The sequence below is a fragment of the Xiphophorus couchianus genome, chromosome 14 (genome assembly GCF_001444195.1).
Source record: "Xiphophorus couchianus chromosome 14, X_couchianus-1.0, whole genome shotgun sequence".
Lineage (NCBI taxonomy): Eukaryota > Metazoa > Chordata > Actinopteri > Cyprinodontiformes > Poeciliidae > Xiphophorus > Xiphophorus couchianus.
This window is the reverse complement of record NC_040241.1, coordinates 20023077-20044718: the sequence shown is the minus strand read 5'-3', so window position 1 is coordinate 20044718 and position 21642 is coordinate 20023077. Positions and strand designations below refer to the sequence as shown.

At 37.8% G+C, this 21642-nt stretch overlaps 1 protein-coding gene across 4 annotated transcripts in view; it reads right to left on the bottom strand.

The window, feature by feature from the left end:
• exoc6b (exocyst complex component 6B) overlaps positions 1-21642 on the bottom strand; it is an 88573-nt gene that overhangs the window by 43082 nt on the left and 23849 nt on the right. For all 4 annotated transcript variants that reach the window (XM_028038243.1, XM_028038244.1, XM_028038245.1 and 1 more), the window contains exons 9-18: positions 16410-16493; positions 15212-15258; positions 13224-13344; positions 12102-12173; positions 10250-10347; positions 9533-9638; positions 9341-9450; positions 3231-3342; positions 2375-2509; positions 1414-1602 (exon numbers count right to left, since the gene is read on the bottom strand). In XM_028038243.1, the coding sequence (XP_027894044.1) occupies positions 1414-1602; positions 2375-2509; positions 3231-3342; positions 9341-9450; positions 9533-9638; positions 10250-10347; positions 12102-12173; positions 13224-13344; positions 15212-15258; positions 16410-16493 (1074 nt within the window). The remainder of the gene's footprint in view (positions 1-1413; positions 1603-2374; positions 2510-3230; positions 3343-9340; positions 9451-9532; positions 9639-10249; positions 10348-12101; positions 12174-13223; positions 13345-15211; positions 15259-16409; positions 16494-21642) is intronic.

Genomic DNA, 21642 nt, shown 5'->3' with positions numbered 1-21642 from the left:
TACACTGCAAAAACACAAAATCTTATCAAATATTTTGGTCTAGTTTCAAGTTTATCTTCATGCACTTAAAATAAGACGAAACTGACTTACAAGTAACTTTTTAGTAAGTTATAGGAGCTTGTTTTAAGTAAGTAATCCCTTAAAATTGCAGAAATAGTACTAGTTCCATTGGCAGGTTATTTCACCTAGAGTGGAAATAATCTGCCAATGGAACCAGTACTTTTTCATCAATATTAATGAGTTATTGACTTAAAACAAGCTCCTATATTTTGTTGAAACGTTATTTGTCAATTAGTTCTGTCTTATGTCAAGTGTACTAAAATATTTGCACTAGAAACTGGACCGAAATTACTTGGTAAGAGTTTGTGTTTTTGCAGAGATGCCAAACCTCAGTGGTCAGGACATTTTGGAAAGATTAAGAAAGAAAAAATATGAGTTACTGGAATCAATATTGTCATCACAGTTTTCAGCATCACAATTAGATTAGGGCTGTTGTAAAAGAATATTTTAGAATATTCTCTCTCTCTAACCGTGACGATGCGGTTCCGACGGCAGAAAAGCTGTCGCACTCCAAACGTCGCGCCGCAAACTTCAACAATACATATTTGTCCCCAAGCCCTGACAAAGCGCCGCACAATTCAACACCATGCTGCTAGCACTTCACAACAACTCATAGGCGGAAGTAAGAGCGCCGTCCACCACAGATAATGATCCGACCGGAACACGGCGCTACATAATAAAACATAATTTATCGTAACTTAAAGGCAGATAAATTTTCCTTGAGGAATTTTAATAATCAAGATACTTGAATCATTCGAGGAATTGTTTCAGTCTTAAATTAAATACTTCCATAATTTTGCGCAGTGTGACACTGAAGGCTCCAAACTGTACTATTTTAAATGATTTTTTAAATAAATGTTCTGTTTATTTCAGAAACATGGATACTGCAGCTCAGAGGAGGAACTTTGTCCTTGTGGGCGGGGCTATGGCCACCCAGGCGTTTTGCACAGCTGAATGGTTGCCATGGAGATAAAAGGATTTCTCAAACACACATGAAAGAATCAAAGCAACACTCCAGTTGATGAGAATAACATTATTAAAGATTTTTTTTTAAATGTGTTTATGTAAAACTGATTCTTTAAATGTCCTACAACAAAAGTAATATGATACAAATAGAAAATAAAGCAAAGAAAATGTTTATATTTTATATTTGTATCTTATTATGGTGCTCGTAGGACTAAAATTGTATTGTAACAGTTTTGTCTATTCCCCCTCGCCCTCAATTCTGTCTATTAATGTTGAAAAATTTAAAACAATACGTAGAATTCAATCAAAAAAATTTGAATTTAAAATACTGTAAATGTACTGCAAGGGTGTGTGTGCGTGTGTGTGCGTGTGTGTGCGTGTGCTAACCGGCAGGTTGGTGAAGACGCTGAACGTGCTCCTCAGAAACGTGATGAGGTCGACCAGGTAGTCGCTGGTCGTCAGACCGCCGCTGCTCTGCGCCGCAGACATCCAGTCGTAATCCGCCAGCTGCAGAAACTGGTCGATCTTGGCATTCAGGCTGGTGTAGATTTCCGCCTCAGCTGCATGGCGGGCGTCCTGTTCCAGCACAGCCGTGATTGTTTTAAGTCACAAATAAGCCAAATTAAAGACCATTTAGAATGCAAACAGGAAAATAGTAAGAGGAAGATTATATCTAATACATATGCACATTTAGAGATACATTTCTCTGACAATTTTGTAAAACCCCTGCATGTTTTCGTTTATATTCAGAAATTTTGTGCCTGCATGTATTATATGAGTAAGTCAGTATATACTGTACGTAAGTGTATCTACAGCTCTGGAAAAAATAAGAGCCCACTGCACTGAACCCCATTGAAAACCTCCTGGTTTTTCCACCAAATATTGGTTTCTGAACTCTTTCTGAGTTAAAACGTCAGTATTGTTGTTTCTAAATGAATATGAACTTGTTTTCTTTGCATTATTTGAAGTCTGAATGCACTGCATCATTTTCGTTATTTTGACCATTTCTCATTTTCTGCTAATAAATACAAAATATTTGCTTGGAATTTTAGAGACATGTTGTCAGTAGTTCATAGAATAAAAGAACAATGTTCATCTTACTCAAACATATAAATACTAAAATTAGAGAAACTGATCATTTTAAGTGGCATCTTCAATTTTTCCAGAGTTGTATCAAAATAAGTGTATTATGTTGGGTTTATGAATATGAATATTTTTAAATTAAACAACAAAGATACACCAAAAAAAAAACAATGCAACAAAAACAAAACTAAAACCATGTCAGACTACTGGAGGCAAACAAGCAGCCGATTTGTTTGTAGAAATGAAGGCAGGAAGACAAACGGACCTTAAACGTTGCGGTCCCGTACAGCTTGGTGGCGTTCGCCGTTTCAGGCGGGACGTTTGTTATGTTGGTTATGAACTCCTCCAGGAAGTGGCAACTCTGCTCCAGGTGGGTGGTGTTGATGATCACCTGCACCAACTACATAAACAAACAACACCATCGGGCACTTTAAATGATCCATCTGTAATCGCATACATCCGACTTTGAGGAAAATGATAGCAAAGCACCACACTTGGGCTAAAGGTGGCTCAATCTTAAGGCGGAATCAGGAACATTTTCTTAACTTACAGGAAGAAACTTTAAATTTTAAGCCATTTTAACACTGAAACATAGAGTTTATTTAAATCAAGGCTAGAAACCCACCTGTTGAATAGTTGCTTTTGAACCATAATAAATGGAACATTGACCAACATATTTGAGGGTATTTATGATTTTGATGATGGCACTCTTCAAAATGTAATGTCTTTTTCTGATTTCTCAACTGTTGCCTGTATGGTGTTTTTAATAACTTTGTATTTTTAAGATGTAAAGCACTTTGAACTGACCGATGATTGATTGCTTGACTGATCTAAGGATTAAAATTAAATAAAATAAAATGCACCAGCCTTCTTTTCATGAAACTTAAGTATTTATATTGGATTCAAAAGAGGCGTGACGCTAGATATTGAAAATTTGGTATACAGATAGAACAAAAAAGTCTTTTGGATCTAAAACCGACAGGAAGTCGGCCATTTTGGGTCATTTTTCAGGGATTTTTCCATTTAAAAAAGTCAAACTTTGACAAACTCCTCCTCTCCAGTTATCTGCTTCAATTTTGGTCAATAATAATCATCATGATAACTACTATGATCCTCTTTACCTCTGCCAGGCCCACATTCTTCTTCTTGATGGCGTATTGAAGGCAGTTACTGAGGGTTCTGGTCAACAGCAGATTCGTCGACTTGCGGATCATGTCGTCGATCTCGGTAGAACTGAAGACAAAGAAACACATGAGCTCACAGAGTCTCACACCCCTTTCACTGTTTCCAAATCTGTCACAAACTTCACTGAATTCTGTTCAGATTTTAATGCCATACACCAAAAACAGAGTAATGTTGTGAAGTGGAAAGAAAATGATTCATAGTTTCTGAATATGTTAAAAAGTAAAACCTAATAAGTGTGGCTGCCAGGTAACAGCGCAGTGTCCATTGAATATGACTCAATATTCGGGAAGTTTTTGAAACGGCCTGTTTACCATTCACCAAAACACATCAATTTGTTGCCAAATAATGTCAGGGTGGGTTTTTTTTAAAGTGCTTGCACTGTTTTCAGAAGCAGCAGAAACCCAAATGGAAGAATAAAAATGAGCAAAAGATAAATTCTGCATAATACGTCTCCTTTAAGCATTTAGAGACTAACATTTTTTGCACTCTTAGCAAAACTGTTTTGCGACATTTTAAAAGTTTGCTCAACAACTGGATGGAAACATAACTACACAAGCAGATTGCTCTGTTTAGGGGACTTTATTTCAGGGTGTCAGAGTAAAGGGGGCTGAATAGAACTGTATACTTGTCACACAAATCTTAAAAATGTTTTTGTGGAATTTCGTTCCAATTACAAAACAGTTATATACCGTTTTGTGGTGGTCTATGAGGTAAAACCTAATAAATCAAATTAAAACCTGTGGTGGTTCTGGGACAAAAAAGTGAAAAACTTTAACATGAGCAGAGAGACGAGCAACACACTTAACTCTGTGTCTTAATGCCAGCAAAAACAGTTAAGAGTGAATTTCTCCATTTGGAAAAAAAAAAGTCTAAATGTCAGCCAACCTTAACAACGTCTTTACCATGTTTTAATCTGTCAGACTCGTTAAAAAGTTCTTCTTAAATCTCCTGATAAGATCATAAAGTCTAAATAAGCTGATCTCTGTTAAAAGTAAAATGATAAAAAGCCGGTCATCCTTTTTGAAAAAGTTTTCTTACATGATTTTAATGGTCGGTAAATTACCAACTCTGCACGCCAACCAGGCAAAACCTTGAGAGGAGCTCAAGTTACCTAATAAAGAAAGTTCATGTCAGCCACACAGAGCACCTTAGCAGAATGACTGACATGCTATCCATTTTGTTTTGCTTGAAATGAGGCTGATGTTTGGTGAGGAAACTCAGACAAATTTCTGCACAGTGTTACCAGCGAGTCCTGTAACGTTTTGCATGGCAGCGAATTCCCCTGGAAGGGAGTTTAATATCAGGTTCCTGGAAGAATCAAACTGCGCGACAAAATGCAGAGTCAGAGGGATCCATGTAAAGGTCTGAAGAGGTGAAACACACACAGATAATCAGCAGAAAAGAGCAGGATCAGTTTCTCCCACTGAGAAATGATGAATAATCAGTGTTATTTTATTTTATTTTTTCTGTCCTCCGTCTCTGACTCCAGAACCCTGCGGATAACACACACAGACTCATTCCAACCAAATCAGTAAATTGCGCTTGGAATTCAACCTAAACACACACAGACGCATGCAGCTCCGCCTGAGGGAGAGCGAACGCTGGAACCCTAAACCTGGTCCGCTTCCAGAGAAGCTCAAGAATCCAAAAAACGTTCCGACGACTCAGGGGGGCCTGAAAATAAAATCTAAAAGAAAAAAAAAAAAATTCCTGGAGCAGCAGAAGTGCAGAGTGGACAGAAATTATGTGTGCAGAGAGTAGCAAAAAGTCAATGCATTGTAGTGAACTCTGTGGGTGTACAAATATAGCCGCGCCGCAGGGCTCAGATTGAATTTCATTGTATTTATGCTGCCATCAGTCACAATAAACAGCCGGCAGTCGGCTCTGTCAAAGAGAGGCCAGACGACTTCAACGCAGACATGTTAACAACACGCTGAGGGATGGATGGAGGGATACCGGCTGAGGGCCATCCAACACATACAACAAGGCTGATGCTGCTATCAGCATCGCTAACTGACTGATGGAAATATCTCACACACATTTAAACAAGTGGTGGGACTTGATTAAAGTCATTAGTTGAGTTAATTGCAGGGCCTGTAATTCATTAATAGTGGCTTTATCAAAAACAAATAGACAAAATAAGCAACATTATCAATTCAAAAACTGCTAAATTACTGAATAATTACACAAACGAGCTCAACAGCAAATATTTATTGTTTTTAATCTGTTTTTAATCCATCAGATTGGTGCAAAGTGCCAAGTTCCAGTGAAGATTATTTGTCAGATTAAAAGTTTTAATCTGGGGGCGTGCTGCGGTGGCGTAGGGGATAGCGCAACCCACGTTTGGAGGCCTTGAGTCCTCGACGCGGCCGTCGCGGGTTTGATTCCCGGACCCGGTGACATTATCCACATGTCTACCCCCCTCTCCTTTCCACTTTCCTGTCAGCCTACTTTCATATAAGGGACACTAGAGCCCACAAAAGCCCCCCTGAAGGGGAAAAAAAAAAGTTTTAATCTGACAACCTTTAAGCAGGTATTTATTAACCCCTTAACTGTCACCTTCAAAATGCTTACATGTAAGTCAATAGTTAAGGGTTTTATTCTGTATTAAAATGTTTTTTTTTATTGGACTGATGTAATATCCATAACAGAAAATGGATGGATGGTACAGACATCCTCTTATTTTTGAAGTAGTTGCTTCAATTGTGTGACTTCCTGTTATTTGCTGGTTAAACTGGAGTTGCAGAGCTATTCTAAATAACTAGAGTGCATCTATATTTACAGTAGAAATATCGATAGATGCATCTAAAGAGTTGACATGTCTTGAATCCATCTTTTCCCTTTTAATTTTATTATATAAATATTAATTTCTAGATGAAATGTTTTTTCAGTCGTCTGCCACCGGGCATCTGAGCAGCACCTTTCATTTTCACTTTCTTCAATCTTTCCACAATTTATTCAGGGGATTACACAAGGAAACCCCTGTCAAAATGTTCCTCTTATTTCCGACTAAGTTACGAGTCGCTTTCTTTCCCACGGATGTTCATGTCTTCACCACCTCATCACCGTTTTTCTTCCAGGAACAATCACAGAGCTCTATCTGCAAAGCGCCAGCCAAGCTAGCATCCAGGTCTCTGTCAAGTCGCAAAGTGATGTTTTTACCAACCAGCTGTGGTTAAAAGCAGGAGGAGGGAGAGAAGTCCTCAAAATCAGAGATTTCAGTCAAATATATAAACCACGGATGCATTAAACAAAGCAAACTCAGGGATGTAAGAATAAAATTAAGTAAGAACATGTTTACATTTTGTAAGTCAAAGTACATTGGCGATAATTGGCGAATATTTTGAGGAAGACCCGCCCTAAAAAGAGCAAAATATACGACAAACTACATGTGCTTTACTGAGCATAAGTTTTCTCTCTTCAAAGAATTTGGTGGTAAATGACTTGATTTGTGATAATCGGATTGATTTGTCTTATCTGACAGAAACCAGAAAATCGAGAGCTCTTAAAGATCTAGTTCTAAGATCTAGATCTTTTGTTTGTTTTCCATAAATACATTACAGTATTTACTCTCTTAAATACTGATAATGTCATAATAGTGATGAATTCTAACATTCATATTGAGTCTTTGAAATGGATAGCCTAAATGAAGCATGTTTTGCACTTAACTTTTTAAAGGTAATCAGACTTTTGAGGAAATTTTGACTCAAATTCATGTTTCCCTGGGGTATAAATACCAATGTGACACGGGAGTCCATTTCTCTCAGGCTTTCTAAAATTAGGAAAGACAAGAGAACATGCTATTCAAGCAAAGCAGAAGGGTTTCATCTACAAGGCAACAAACATCTCTTCATTTTCCAAAATCGACAGTCAGGCAAACAATTAAACAACTTAAAACAACCAAATCTGCGAAAAGGCTGGATGAGAACCCAGGTTTTACAGCTAAGAAGTTAAAAGCGAGGTGTGGCATCACAAGTTCCTTTAAGGCCATTGTCCTCGTCTCTACGGAGGGCGCTGCAGTTGCCGAAGTGCGTTGGTCGCTTCTTTCCGCCTAATTACAAACGTGAGCAGAGGTTGAGCCCAGAGGTCAGGGATATCGATGACTATAATCCGGCTCCATCATCCCGTCTGCTTCCGTCTCTGCGAGCCAGCGCATGTTTGAAGTCGACAGGAAGGCGTGTCGCCGTGGCAACCGGATAGCAGGGCGTGCGTGACGGTAGAAATCAAGGGAGCTCAAAGAGTTGGGAGTCATTACTCTGATTGAGGGCAGCAATTTGTCCTGTCTGGTCAGAGAGAGACTAGAAGGAGGTTTTCACTTGGAGATCCACTTCGTTCTGTTCAGGTTGGTTTGTGGGCTTTATACGAGGACAGAACTGGTTTATATTCACAATATGTCAAACATTGCAAAGCAAAACGTCAAGGGCCCTGAGATATTCATCTTCTAACAAGCAGCAGTTCCTTCCTTTCAGTCTTAAGCCAAAGAGTAATCACTCATTCTCCTGTTTCTGCTCCAATCACAAATCAGTGCTTCCACCCTCTCCAATTTATTTTCTATCCATTGATTTGATTGCTTTCTTCAAGCATCGTGATTCAGGGCGAGTTGGTTTCTGTCTGCTTTCCTGCATGTGTGTGCATGTTGTTCAACGTGTGACTGGCTGAGTCCCAGCTTTGTTCAATTCTTCCGGACAGGAAGGAAGCCGCTTCTGGATCGCTTGTCTACTTAAAAGAAAAGTAGCTGCATAGTTTAATTGAACACTTTAATCCACCATGAACAGAAACATTTGGAGGTAACATTGATGTGTATTGGTGATTTTGATGATCATCAAAAATCTATCGTTTGTTACTCGTTTTTGTAACTGTTGACTGTATGTCGTTTTTTATCATTTTGTAGTTATGCGTTTTTATAATGTAAAACACTTTGAACTGCCTTGCTGCTGAAATGTGCTATGTAAAAAAACCTGATTGATTGGTTGATTGATTGGCAACTGTTTAAGTTTTACGGAAGCTAAACTTGGGTATATACAGGTTAATAGCGTTCAATTTCACAGAAGGCCTCAAGGATTTTCCCATAAAACTCATATTATTAAAAACAGAATATTTATGTATATTTTTTAAAACATTATCATTGTCAAGATAAAATAATATTCTGCAAAGTAATTAGTCAACTGTCTGCAAGCCATGACCTGTGTTACACATGAAAATGTGTGAACTTAGGCTCATACTGTACAATTATTACCCACTAAATTGAATAAAAGTGTCCCAAAAACGCAGCCCTGAGGAGCCCCACGTGACAATTGTTGGTATGTAATATAACATACCAACAAATTTTTACAATTTGGTGGTATTTTAATTTTTACCCATTACATTGAATAAAAGTGGACCGACAAAGCCCTGAGGAACCCCACACGTGACGTACCAACAAACCATTATATACCAACCAATTTTTATAATTTGTTATAAAATTATGTAATTTTTGCCCATTAAAATTATATAATTTTATAACAAACAAAAATTTGTTTTATATAATTTCTACCACTGTATGATACAATTTTTACCTACTAACTTGAGTAAAAGTGGCCCAAAAACACAAGATAATAAACAAATTTTTACAATTTATTGGTATTTTATACAATTTTGACACATTAAATTAAAAAAAGTAGACCGAGACAGCAGCCTTGAGGAACCCCACCTGTCACGTTTGTTGGTATGTGATAACAACCAATGTTGCATACCAATAACAAGTTATGTACCAACAAAGTTTTACAATTTGTTGGTGTATTATGTAATTTCTATCCATATGATAAAATTTTTGCCCATTAATTTGAACAAAAGTGGCTCGAGCACACAGCCCTGAGGAACCCCACATGTGACGTCTGCTGGTGTTTATTTCTATCTAAAAGTAGTGATATGTTTTCTGTTTTCACCTGTTTTATTTATATGCTGCAGGATATTTTCTTATGACGTTGGTTGAGTGGACTCAAGCACTTGAGTTCCCTAAAATATTGTAATTTTTCACGAGGAATTGGACGAACACCAAGAAGCTCACCTGAGATGAAGATCCTCAGAGTATTTTAGGCAAGCATAGATGAACTCTTTCAGCTGGCAGTAGGCTTTTGGCACAAACTCAGAGAAAGGAAGCTTCTTGGGGAAGGAAAGCTAAAAGACAAATTGAGTTTAATTTAGCTTTAGGTTCTTCTGCTGTGCGTTTTCGGCCTAGCTCAAGGCCGCAGCTCTCTACCTTTTCCAGTTCCGGATCTTGGAGGGGAAATTGAGAAGTGTATTGTCTGTATTCTTGCTCTGTAGAAACCGGGATTGGACTGAAGTTGTCCTGGTCCAGAATCTGCCTGCAGAAAACAAACAGAAATGTCAGGTAAATATTTTCCAATCTCCTGCTTAGATGCTATAAAACAAGAGAGAAAGACACCATGAGTCTCTGTTTTTCCTTCTCAGAAACAACCAACACGTCCCGCTGGGGGTCATTCTGATGCTTGAGGTTTTCTTACCACCCTCCCTTCAGTCAACACCCCCACTTCTTCTTGGCGCTCTGGAGTTCGGACGTTCCAGCGTTCCATGGAGAGTCCGTGAACCGGAGAGGGCTCTCTCCCCAACAATGCAACACAACATTCCTGTGGCTTCCCAAGTGCTTGTGTGTGAACAAGAAAGAGAGAGGAAGGAGAGAGGGAATGTGTGTGTTTGTTTGTCCGTTCTCACTGCTCCGAGTCCCAGTGGTGTCACGGGACAAAAGGGATGCTGGAACAATGGCATGTTGGGCCCGAACACACACTGGCCAAACCCGACTCCTCAATGGTACTACCCATTCTCTTCCGGACGCAATTTAAAGCACTTCCTCTCTCTGGCTGCTTGTAAAACTTCAAACCCCGCCTGGGCCGGTTTGAGAAAGGTCTCAGCTTCCTCGTGACCTTCTGATAACCGCAGCACACAACCTGATCCCTACCTGAAGGTGATGTTCCATCTCTTCAGCAGGATTTCTCCATACTGCTCCCTCATTTCCAGTAGCATGTCAAACAGCTGGGACACGGGGAAGCCATAACCCTGCACATGAGGACGGGAAAAAACAACGTCAAAAACATGCAAGCATGGCACTGATGACTAACAATAACAAAAACAGGAGAGTTTCAGCCACATTTGAGTTCATATTCACTGGAAATGTGTTTGTTTTGGTTTTCCAGGCATTTAATTGAAGGGCACTTTCAACACCTACTACCTACTACTAGGTTTGATATTAACATTAGTTTTTACTTTGGAGCAGGACCTTCCAAAAAGACTCTTAATAACTTTCAATAAAATGATAAAGAAACAACTAATGTTTAGAATAAAATAGAAAATAAGTCTATCAAGATAACAAATTTTGTACCAGAAGTTAAACAATAAGCTTGTCTGAAAGAATAGGAAGGATGTTTGATTGTTGAAATGCCAATAAATATTTCCATACTCGTTATTAAAAAGGGAAAATAAAAATTCTGGTTAAAGAGTAAATAAAAATTTTTGTTTTTCAACTGACACAATTTTTACATAATTTTATTATAAAGGGAATGAATACCTCGAGACTTAAAGAGGCAGTATTAGGTATTTTCCAGGTACATAGTGCCATTTTATAACACAATTAAGTATGGATGTTATTTTCAGCTGTTATATATATAACATAAATATGGCAAAAGAAATTTGACTTCATAATTTAGCGTCTTGAAATTGGGTCTTTGTCTCTTTAAAATCTCCTGCTCTTTCTCAAACTCCACCTCCAGGAAGTTGTCATAACATGGCTCCTCTATTAACCCTTTAACAACATTTTTACCACAGTTGCACTGGAAACTGTGAGGTTCCTATGATGAGCTCAGCTGATGCACGCCAGGTGTTTGCTAATTGCTGCTGGCTAGTCTGAAGGAACTGCTCTGTGAGATGGAAGCTCAGAAGCTTGGAAACTACAGCTCAGAGGAGGAGCTGCATTTTTAAGGTGAAGTTAGGTCCAACTAGGCGTTTAGCGCACCTGAATGGTTGCCATGGAGATTAAAACATTTCTCAAACATGAATGAAAGAATCAAAGCAACACTCCAGGTATGTTTTTGATGAGGGAATAACATTATAACATGAAATCAAGCTGGAAAAACAGAATACTGTAAAATCTTCTGCTTAACTGTTCCACTTTAGCAGAAGTAGTAAATCTCTCAGGAGAAGAGTGTTTATTTGTAGATTAGCAGACTTGACAACCCATATTTTTTTGTGTATTTGATTCAATATTTCGCATTTCCGACTAATAAGATACTCCAGATTGAACTTAAAGACTGGGTGAATGTCTTAAATATTGAACTTTGTTCAGTATTAGAGTAAAAAGTCAGGCCTGAAATTGAGAGAAGCAATCATGAAAAGGAGCCTGGTGTACTGGAACATAAAAGCCAATAAAAATATGAGCGCATCGATTCAGCTGCTCCTCATCACTTCACATAAACGACTGGTGGGCATCAGACCACCCATTCATCAGACTCCATGCTTTCATCTCATCCAGCTTTCACCCACACCCCTCACCATCTCTCCATCCACTCATCCATCACACTCAATCCATCGAGGGCCGCTCATAAACAGAGACGCATAAACAGTAAAAACTCACATCGGATGATGAACTATTATTTCTAACATGGTTTGGTTATTAAAGGAGTCTCTGGAAACTGGCAGCTGTCCACTTGGACACGGACTGAATGCTGATAAAACAAGTTTTAGAAAAGATTCATGGTCCTCTGGGTTAACGCAAAGAGGCGAGGATGTTTGAGGACTTCAGAGATCCAAACACAAACCTGCAGAGTGTCAGCAAACAGGACGATGAGGTTCTTCAGGTCCAGAACCAGGTCCGGGTCGTCACAGTACGACTGCAGAGACAGACCAGGATGTTATTTAGAAGATCGCCAGAAACAAACGTTTTGGGCCAAAATTATTTACAAATGTTAAAATTAAAATATGTTCATCAGAAAGTTGGTTTGCTTTATTTTTGTTTGATTTATTTGCAAATACACTGCAAAATCTTACCAAGTATTTTTGGTCTAGTTTGTAGAGGAAATATCTTAGTAAACTTGAAATGAGACAAAATTAACTAACAAGTAACTTTTCAGCTAGATATAGAGGTTTGTTTTAAGTAAATAATTCCTTTATATTGATGAACAAGTACTAGTTCTATTAGGAAATAAATTAATTTATCATCAAGTGGGAAAAATGTCATGTTATGAGTGAAATAATCTGCCAATGAAACTAGAACTTTCTCATCAATATTAAGGAATTATTTACTTAACACAACCCTCTGTATCTGGCTAAAAGTTACTTGTAAGTTAGTAAACTGGAAATAAGACCAAAACCAAGATATTTGCTCTACAAAGTAGACCAAAAATACTTGGTAAGCTTTTGTGTTTTTGCAGTGTAGATGTTGGAAACTAGCGTGGACTCAGAGAAATTGAGAACATTCTTCCTCTGGCCTGGAGCTTTGAAACGTCTCTGAGATTCGTGCCTCTGATAAGGCACAGAAAGTTTGCTGTGTCAGAGCTTATTCTGCAAACATGTTTTCATCTCTCCTTCAGCACATTAGCTCTTTGTCAGAAAACCCAAAACCAAATCAAGTGAGCGTACAAAACATTTTAGTGATATTGGAAGTTATTTCTAAAGTTGTTGTTTCCTTCAACCATTTCTAATGCAACAAAAAAAATGTATTAATGGGAACATAACACCAGTTATTAACTTCCTGCAGCTAACAGGACTTATGGTTTGTGATTTGCAGCAGTTTTTACTGAATATTTTAGGAAAATCAGACAATATTGAACTATTATTAGGCAGAGCTTTACAGTAGTAAAAGCTGAAAACTCAATCAATTGTGTCTGAGTGATCAGGGTAATCAATCAGATTTTGGATAATTAGTTTAGGAAACATCTTACAGAGTGCGTCCTCAAGGCAGCGACAATTTTAGACAAAGCCAACTCCCAAAGCTCCTCCACGTAGGCTCTGTTGACCAACCCCTGGGTGGTGTGAAGGATGTGGTCCTCCACGACAAAGAAGCTGGACGGAGAGAGAAACGGCAACACCTCATGAACACGATGCAAGAAACAAATTTAAGTTAAATTAAAAGAAAAGAAAAACTTTTTAATCTATTAATCAAATTTTTGGTTATGTGGAGATTAAATCTTGGCAAATCCAGATTTTTTTTTTTGTCCACCAATGACCTCCCTGGGTTTCCATAGTTCAGAGTGATGTCAGCAAGTCCAAGGCGGCCATCTTGTTTGATAAGCATATTTTACAGCTTTTATTTATTTGGATTTTTCAATTCAGGTCAACTCTACAACAAAATATTATGCCCAGACTAAGCTGTTTATTTTTAACTAAGACAATAAAAGCATAATATTGCAAGAAAGCAGTTGTAAAATTTGAATGAGGTAGTAATTTTATGAGAACTCCGACAGGAAAATAAATAAATGAGGAATTTTGAGTATCTTGCAAAGTTGATGCATCAACTTTGCACTGCACACCTAGGGGGCGCAGTGGAGTTTACAGAATAGTTAATAGAAATGCTTAAGAATTTGACACATGAGCATCAAATTATCTGTAATACGACTTATAAATGACTGTGCAAACAAATGTTTCTATTTTTTTTAAATTTACACAAACTCAGCTGTTCAAGTCAGATAACTTTTTCAAAGATTTTCTTATTAAAACAACTTTTCTCATAATTTTTTCTGATAAAATTGTGACTTTAATTTAACAAAAAACTCATAGTCTGCCCCTATACTCTGCAGTACAACTCAGAGAATGAATGATTGAAATAATAGTCACTTTTTGAAAATAGTTTCTCTAATTTCTTCTTTTAAAAAAAATTAAATCAGATCTGGTATAAAAAATCTGAAATTTTATTCTTAAGTCATATCCTCCATTCTGATGAAAACATTATGAAAATGTATTCTACAGATACAAAATGACTATTTTAGAAATGAATGAAGTTTCTAACAAAAAGCTGCAACACAAACTCCTAATGTCTCCCTAAGTTAGAAAAACCTCATCCATAATGATCAAGATCGATACTTTTGCAGCTTTTCTGTAATGGCAGAGCAGCAGAGATGAATCCTGGCCGTACAATCAGGCACTGAGTGCAAATGATGCATCCATCCAGTCAGGCGTTTCATGATGTCGATGTCTTGGTGTTGCGGCTCGGTCCCGACACAATGCCCGACTGAACGGATCAAAGCGTCTGCAGTGATTTTGGTTTATGTGTGCTGACAGAACGTCTCAATCAAATCGTCGGCCGCTCAGACTTCGCCAGACCACAATGAGCTGCAGTGAGTTTTCTCTGCCTTCAGACGACTGCAAGAAAATGCCAACTTTTTTGACCGATTTCAAAGATTTTCTCCCGTATTTTTTTGGGGGGGGGGGGGGGGTTTGTGAAAAAACTTGGAAAACATAACAGCAATAAACCTCAGATGTTTCCAGCAATGTCTTGATCGCTAGCTTGCAGATTATAAATTAGCTCTGGTACATTACCTCCCACTCAACTTAGAAGAAGTGGGTGAACCTCAAATCACCCGGCACTTCTGGTCTGTCCAACAGGACATCGATTTATCGCTCTTGCGGTTTATTTACATGAATCTTATCAACGAGAGACGAGACTCTGTCCTGTGATGAACTTCAATGTTTAACATGCCAACTTAGCTCTTAGCTTTATGAAATTTCCAAATAATTATAAATAGCTGGATAGAAAAGGCATAAAGATGACAGAAGGAAGGATAAATAAAGATAAACCAATCAGAAACATTGCTTTGTTCAAGACATTTTGAAAACCAAATAATTCAAGTATCATGTGGCCACTGGTACATGTTCTACTTTTATTTCAGTTAATCTAAATTTTAAAAAGCAAGCTAATAAAGGATGGGCTTACCCAACAATCTGATTGAAGTACCTCCTGTATCCCTCCAGAGTTTCATGCTAGAGACAAGTAGAAGGAAAAGAAACAGAAGAGGGTTCGACAGCACAGGAGAAATACATAAAAGTTACAAATTATCACTAAAAACCAAGCTTTAATGAAGTATAACCAACTTTCAGCATTAAGAGGCTAATTTACAAGATAAAAATATCTGTAGGATAAATGTCTAATTCTGACTTGGAGTGTAAAGAAAAAAAAAGATAATTGAAAATAGCTTTGCAATTGCTACCTAGAATTTGTTTTGAGTAGAGATAGTTTGACTGAGTAGCTGTATTAACTAGTTATCACTTATGGTTAAACCAATTAGCTTTTAGCTAACAGATAAACTAAATAGCCTTCAGCTTATCTGATGTTAGCCATTATGTTTAATTGAACTATTAGCTTCACCCTAAATACCCTTCAACTTATCTGCAGTTAATTTATGTTTATTACAGTTAGCCTTCAGCTTCATCCCAGTTAACCTTCAGTTTATCTGTAGCTACCTGTTAATTCAGTTAGCTTTTAGCTTTATCTGAGTTAGCCTTTAGTTTATCTGAAGTTATTTGTCATGTTCAATCCAAGTAGCTTTTATCTATATAGTAGTTTGCCTGTACTTAATCTAATTAGCTTTTAGCTTCACTCTAGTTAGCCTTCAGTTTATTTGGAGTTAGCTGTTATGTTTATTCATGTTTGTTTTTAGCATCATCCTAGCTTATCGGTTTAACTTGATTACCAAGTAATTGTGCTTGTCTTTCTTTTCCTCCGCTTAGTAATATGCTTAAATTCAGCGGGTCGTCTCGTGACAATGTACCTTATTTGATCAATTCAAGTCAGCTGTTAGCTTAACCCCAGCTAGCTGTTTTCTTAATCCTAGATAGCCATAAATTTGCTTCCAGTTACTTGAACAAAAATTGTATTTCTCTGTGCGATATTACAAATGGTTCTCCAAACTGAGATCACACAAACTGCTGTGTATTTAAGGTAATGCTAACTAGCATTAATCCGCTATGGTAAAAAGTTTAAATTTAATACAGCACATCAAAGATTTTCAAAATAAAGCACATTTTTGCTTTTGTTAAGGTGTTTTTTAGGTGCATCAGTGAGTCAGGTTGGGGGTTGTGTGTGGAGTTAGAAGTGCGTGGCCCTCCATGACCGTGACAGTGCGGGGTCGTACCATGTTAGAGTGCGGCTGCAGTACGAGGCGAGCCTGTTTCCGCCTCTGCTTTCTGTAGTAGTTCTCAAACACATCACGCAAACCCTAAAACATAAATGGGGGTTAAAAACCAAAAGTGAACAAACAGAGCACAGCAAGTGTATGAGTTTGAAAGCTTTTACCAAACCTGAAATAGATAAAGGAAATTATTAGTATTTCACAGTTAAGATTGCAAGTTGTACCCTGAAAGGTTTGATTTCTTCGTCACCAAGTTATCATGGTAAGTTAAATTGACCCAATTACCTCAGTGTAGTTATTTTATATAACAGGTTGTGACCTCATCGGTCAGCTGTCGGTGAAGTCAACCACCACCTTAACACACAGACAGAAGCTGCATCACTTCATATCTAATTCTTCCATTACACAGAAGCTGTTTATCTCTTATCTCCCTGTGGGTTGTGCAAAGGTCTGTTTGAGGTCTGAAACCAGGACCTACAGTCACTGCTGAGGTCAGAGATAAAAGCCTAAAGCCAGAGCCCCTCAGGTCCTGACCAGACCACCGTGGATAAACTCCCACATATCTGCTGTGATGGACCACCAGCTGTTACCACTGTGATAACAAATAGAGATCAGGTTATTCACTGACGTCTACATGGGCCCTACTGCACCAATTCCTCACACTTACACAATAAAGTACACAAACTTTTATTTTTCTTTGGACAACCTGATCACTTTTCAACTGATTTATGGAGCCAAAGTTGGATTTGCACAGATTTTCGCCTTAATTGAGCTAACATTAAAGTGCTACTCCTACACAATATTTAGTAGAAGCTAATGCTAAGGCACTAACTTCACTAACTTGTTCCCTACTGTCAGTTTTATTTTGTTATGTTTTTTTTGTTTTAAATAAAGTTATTAGGAAAACAGAAAGAGAACGTGAGGAGAGGAAATGGAACTGCTGCGTAAACAGTCATCACCCCCTTCAGAATAAGAGCATGAATATAAACATCTACCTACATGAAGAGGAAGTCTATAAGCAAAACTTCAAACACAGATGTTGAACTTTATTCAACTGAAAGTTCACAAAACTGCATAAAATAACGCTTTACAATTTATCTGGAAAAATTAAAGTAGGGGAAGCTAACTGTGCTAACATTTTCAAAGTTAGCTACAGTGCTAGACAAAAAGTTAGTTTTGATGTTAGCACATTAGCAGCTGTTTCAATCACTCTTTACTGTTGTAAAAAAAAAAACAAACAGTTATCTCAACTTCAAAATCAGAGCATGAATATAAATATTTACCAAACTTGAAATATTTGGTAAATATTTAAGAAGTCAATAACCAAAACTTCAACAGAGATGTCAAACTTCATTCAATTAAAAGTTTACAAAACAGCGTAAATTATCGCTTTAGAATTTATCTAGAAAAATTAATGTAGGAGTAGCTAACTGTACTAAATGTTTTCAAAGTTAGCTATAGCGCTAGACAAAAAGTTAGCTTCGTTATTAGCGCATTAGCAGATTTGCAGAAGTCTGCCAACCATTTTCTACTAACACAGAAAGTAAAATCTCTGTTCATCAGGAATGGTCATTGATTTGAATGTAATTTGGTCCATATGGTCAAAGCTGCACAGATTATTTAATTTATAAGAAACTGGTCTGCCTAGAATACGTCTTACCAAAAGTACTCATATAATGTGAATATCTTCAAAGAGTTGCTGGGGGCAGGAAGGATTTCTATTAATCTCAAGAAGCCTTTGTATGACCTGAAGGGACCAACGAGTCAACATGATCGTTTTGCACTTAAAGTAAACAATATTCTTTTTTTATAGCAACTCTTGGCTGCAAGATGTCCATTGAAAGCAAGAAGTTACAAAGAAAACAAAGTATTTGGTAGAAAAATATGAATCTCATTGGTGGAGATCTAGATAACATCTTTGAACTCTGTTTGGTTTGATGCTGTGAGATGAAAACACGGCGTGCTTTAATTCTTTAATTCCCAGTTTGACCCTAAGCTGAACAATGAGCATTCAAACAAGCGAGAGGCATCAAACGGCCATGAACTCTTCGTTTTACGGCGCCGAGATCCCAAAGAGGGGAGCTGAGGGGTGAAACCTGGGCTGGGATGTGGACGTGTGACCTTTGTAAACAAAGGAGGTGAGACGATATGCAGAGACTGAAACGAACTGAGGATAAAAACCAATAAAATGAGAGGTTAATAAACAGACTGAGATGTGTGGATACAACTCACTGTTTTAAGGTTACATTACAGCAAATGTTCACTTATTTATCGTAGAAAGTTTAAGGAAGGTTAAAAATGTTAATTTATAGATAAGAAAAAACGTTTCCCTTGCATTGTCATACTTACATATTTAATGCGTTACTCTACTGTTTTTTTTTTTAAATATACACATCACATCCAAAGACGTTTTAAATGGGGATTTCATATGTAAGCCTGTCATAATTAGCAATAAATCAATTGATCTTGTGATAAATTAAAATGACCCCACCTCTCGCCCGAAACGTTAGCCGGAGATAGTCACCAGCACCCCTCCGACCCCTTGTCTAGGGACAAGGGTGTAGAGAAAATGGATGGATGGATAAATTGAAATGAGATCAATCATTTCCACTTGGACAACAGCTGGCAAAGAGTTGCTTTTCGTTAATAGTTTTGAAAAACCGGCATTTTGAGAGACGATGCAAACATTTGACTCATAGTACCAAGTAGATAGTTTGCACTTCCTGCCTCTTTTGCCTGTTTTCCTTGTCTAAGCTGAATGATTATTATTTCTTGAAATACAATTTTGTTTATCCATTGTTGCTTTATTTGTTTATTTTGGATGTTGAAATTGTTCTTTAGAAATTAAATTTTTTTTTATCTTTGAGAGGCTGTACTTGCATTAAAGTGTCATTAAAATTATTATCATCATTATTATTATTATATTAGTTGAAAATAGTCTCAAGATGAAAATACTGTCGTTTATCACAATTTCTGGGACAATTTATCGTCCAGCAAAATTTATTTTTGTGATAGGCTTATTCATGTAAGAAGGGATTTAAAATATGTGCAGTTTAAATCAAACTTTTAAAGTTTTTTAAGTGCATAAGTCCATTTCAAATGGGAATGTTTTCAAGAACAGAATTTGTTTGTGGCACTACAGTAACCTAAAAAAGTAGCAGTACATAGTTTATTGTCGTGTTTGTCATCATCGAGATAGAACCACAAAATATTGGGATAAAATTTTATCTCGATATCGTCCACCATCACAGGTGAAACCAAAACAAATATGGCAAATCAGTTTTTATTCAGCAAACCAGCAATATTATTTTCCAGGCTGGTTTGGATGCTTTTTCCCAGAATAACTGACAAAAATAATGGGTTTTAGTATTTACTCAGGTTGTCTTTATATTTCAAAAAGGTGCAAACACTTTTCAACAGCTCTGTGTGGCTGTTAACTTTCAGGTGACTCTCATCGCATCAGAAGAAGCTTGATGGGCGACTTGGAAAACTAGATTTTATTTTGACCAAGCTCCTTCTCTGTGTTCATGGATTTTCCTTTTTGCTGAACATTTCCACACTGGAGGATCGTAAAAAAGCAACCTGCACCATTTCCCCATCTCTTTAAAGACCGTAAAGTCTCGTGTGTGCTCGATTTTCCTTCTCTTTAGTCCAACCAAACGATGTCTCCTCCAGAAGAAAAACCTCAGCAGGCCGGCTCCGATTCTGAAGAAAGCGCCTCGCTGTCAACCTCCCCTCCCTCTCTGCTCGCCGTGTTTACATCAATCATAACTCGGCCCACGTTGCCCAACATGAACTACAACAAAGGCGCATTGTTCGGCCTCCACGCTGCTCAACAACTGCTGGAAAAACGTGGACTTTGGGCACGGAAAACAGCAAGGGGAGAGAGAGGAAAGAAGATTCCTCTTCCAGACTCCCCAGAAAAGTAAATGAAAGCGTTCCGTCACTTTTTACAGCCAAAATGTGAGCAGGAACATCAGAGAGGCAAAATGAGTGGTGACCTCAGAGGTCAGCAGGTCAATCCTTTCAACACCTTCCTCCTCTTCTTCTCCCACAGTAGCTGCCTCACTCTCTCTAATCTCAATCCCTCTGTGTTGTGTTTTCTTCCTCGCTTTCCTGTTTCTGCCCTTTCAGCCTTCCCTCGACCTTCCTCCATTCCTCCCCTTCTGACCCGTCCTTATCGCCCTTTAGCTGATTTACTCTCTGCTGCTACGCCTCCAATGGCCTTCATCCTCTATAACCACCGCTTATTCATCGCTTAAAAGTTTTTCTTCTACTGATTTTATATCCTCCATCAATTTTTTTTTCATCTTGGTTCTTTTGATAAGTACATCAAATGAGTATTTATCAGCTTCCGGTAATCTTTCCATTCGGTGTTCTGCAGCCATTCCTCCAAAATTCCTAAAAAGACAGACAGAGTACAGACCCTATCCCTGGGTCTGTACTCTGTGAAACCACCAAGTCTTTCTGGGTTTTTCGCCACCAGTGCTGTTTCTTTTTGAAACATCTCGAATCTGACATTTTACAAGAAAGATATTGAGGCAAGAGATGAAGAGGCCTTTGGGGACCAAGGGCAATCCTTCCAAGACCAAAACCAGACCTTCCAAAACCAATACCCAACCTTCCAAGACCAAAACCAGACCTTCCAAAACCAATACCCAACCTTCCAAGACCAAAACCAGACCTTCCAAAACCAAGGCCAAATCCTCCAGGACCGCGACCAAGACCTTCCAAGATCAAGACTAGAAAAATTAGTAACTACTCAACCTCAACCACTCGGTGTTAAACTAATTATCACATACTGATATTTAAACTATCGAAATACAATCTGCAAACTGAATTCATCAGCTTACATTGCACAATAGTTGTATGATAAATCTAGATTGGTCATATCAGGCATGGATTCAAGATTGGTTCTACCAAGACCAAGACGGGGAAAACACATTTCAAGACTGGTTTCAAGCCCTTCCTGCTGAATACCATAAAATGCTAAAATTTGTATATGTAAAACATTGCAAAAACTATGGATTTGTGTTGATCCACGGCCAAAAATCGTGAAAATTCAATGTGTACAAATATTTTTTCAAGGTGCACCACAAAAAAAAGTACACATTGGTAACAAGTTGTTAAAACCAGTCAAAAACACCATGAAAATATGAATAGACAAAGAAAAAGTTCAGCTTTAATAAATTCTTCTCTTTAGAAATGTTCACACCATCACCTGTCTAAACCTGGT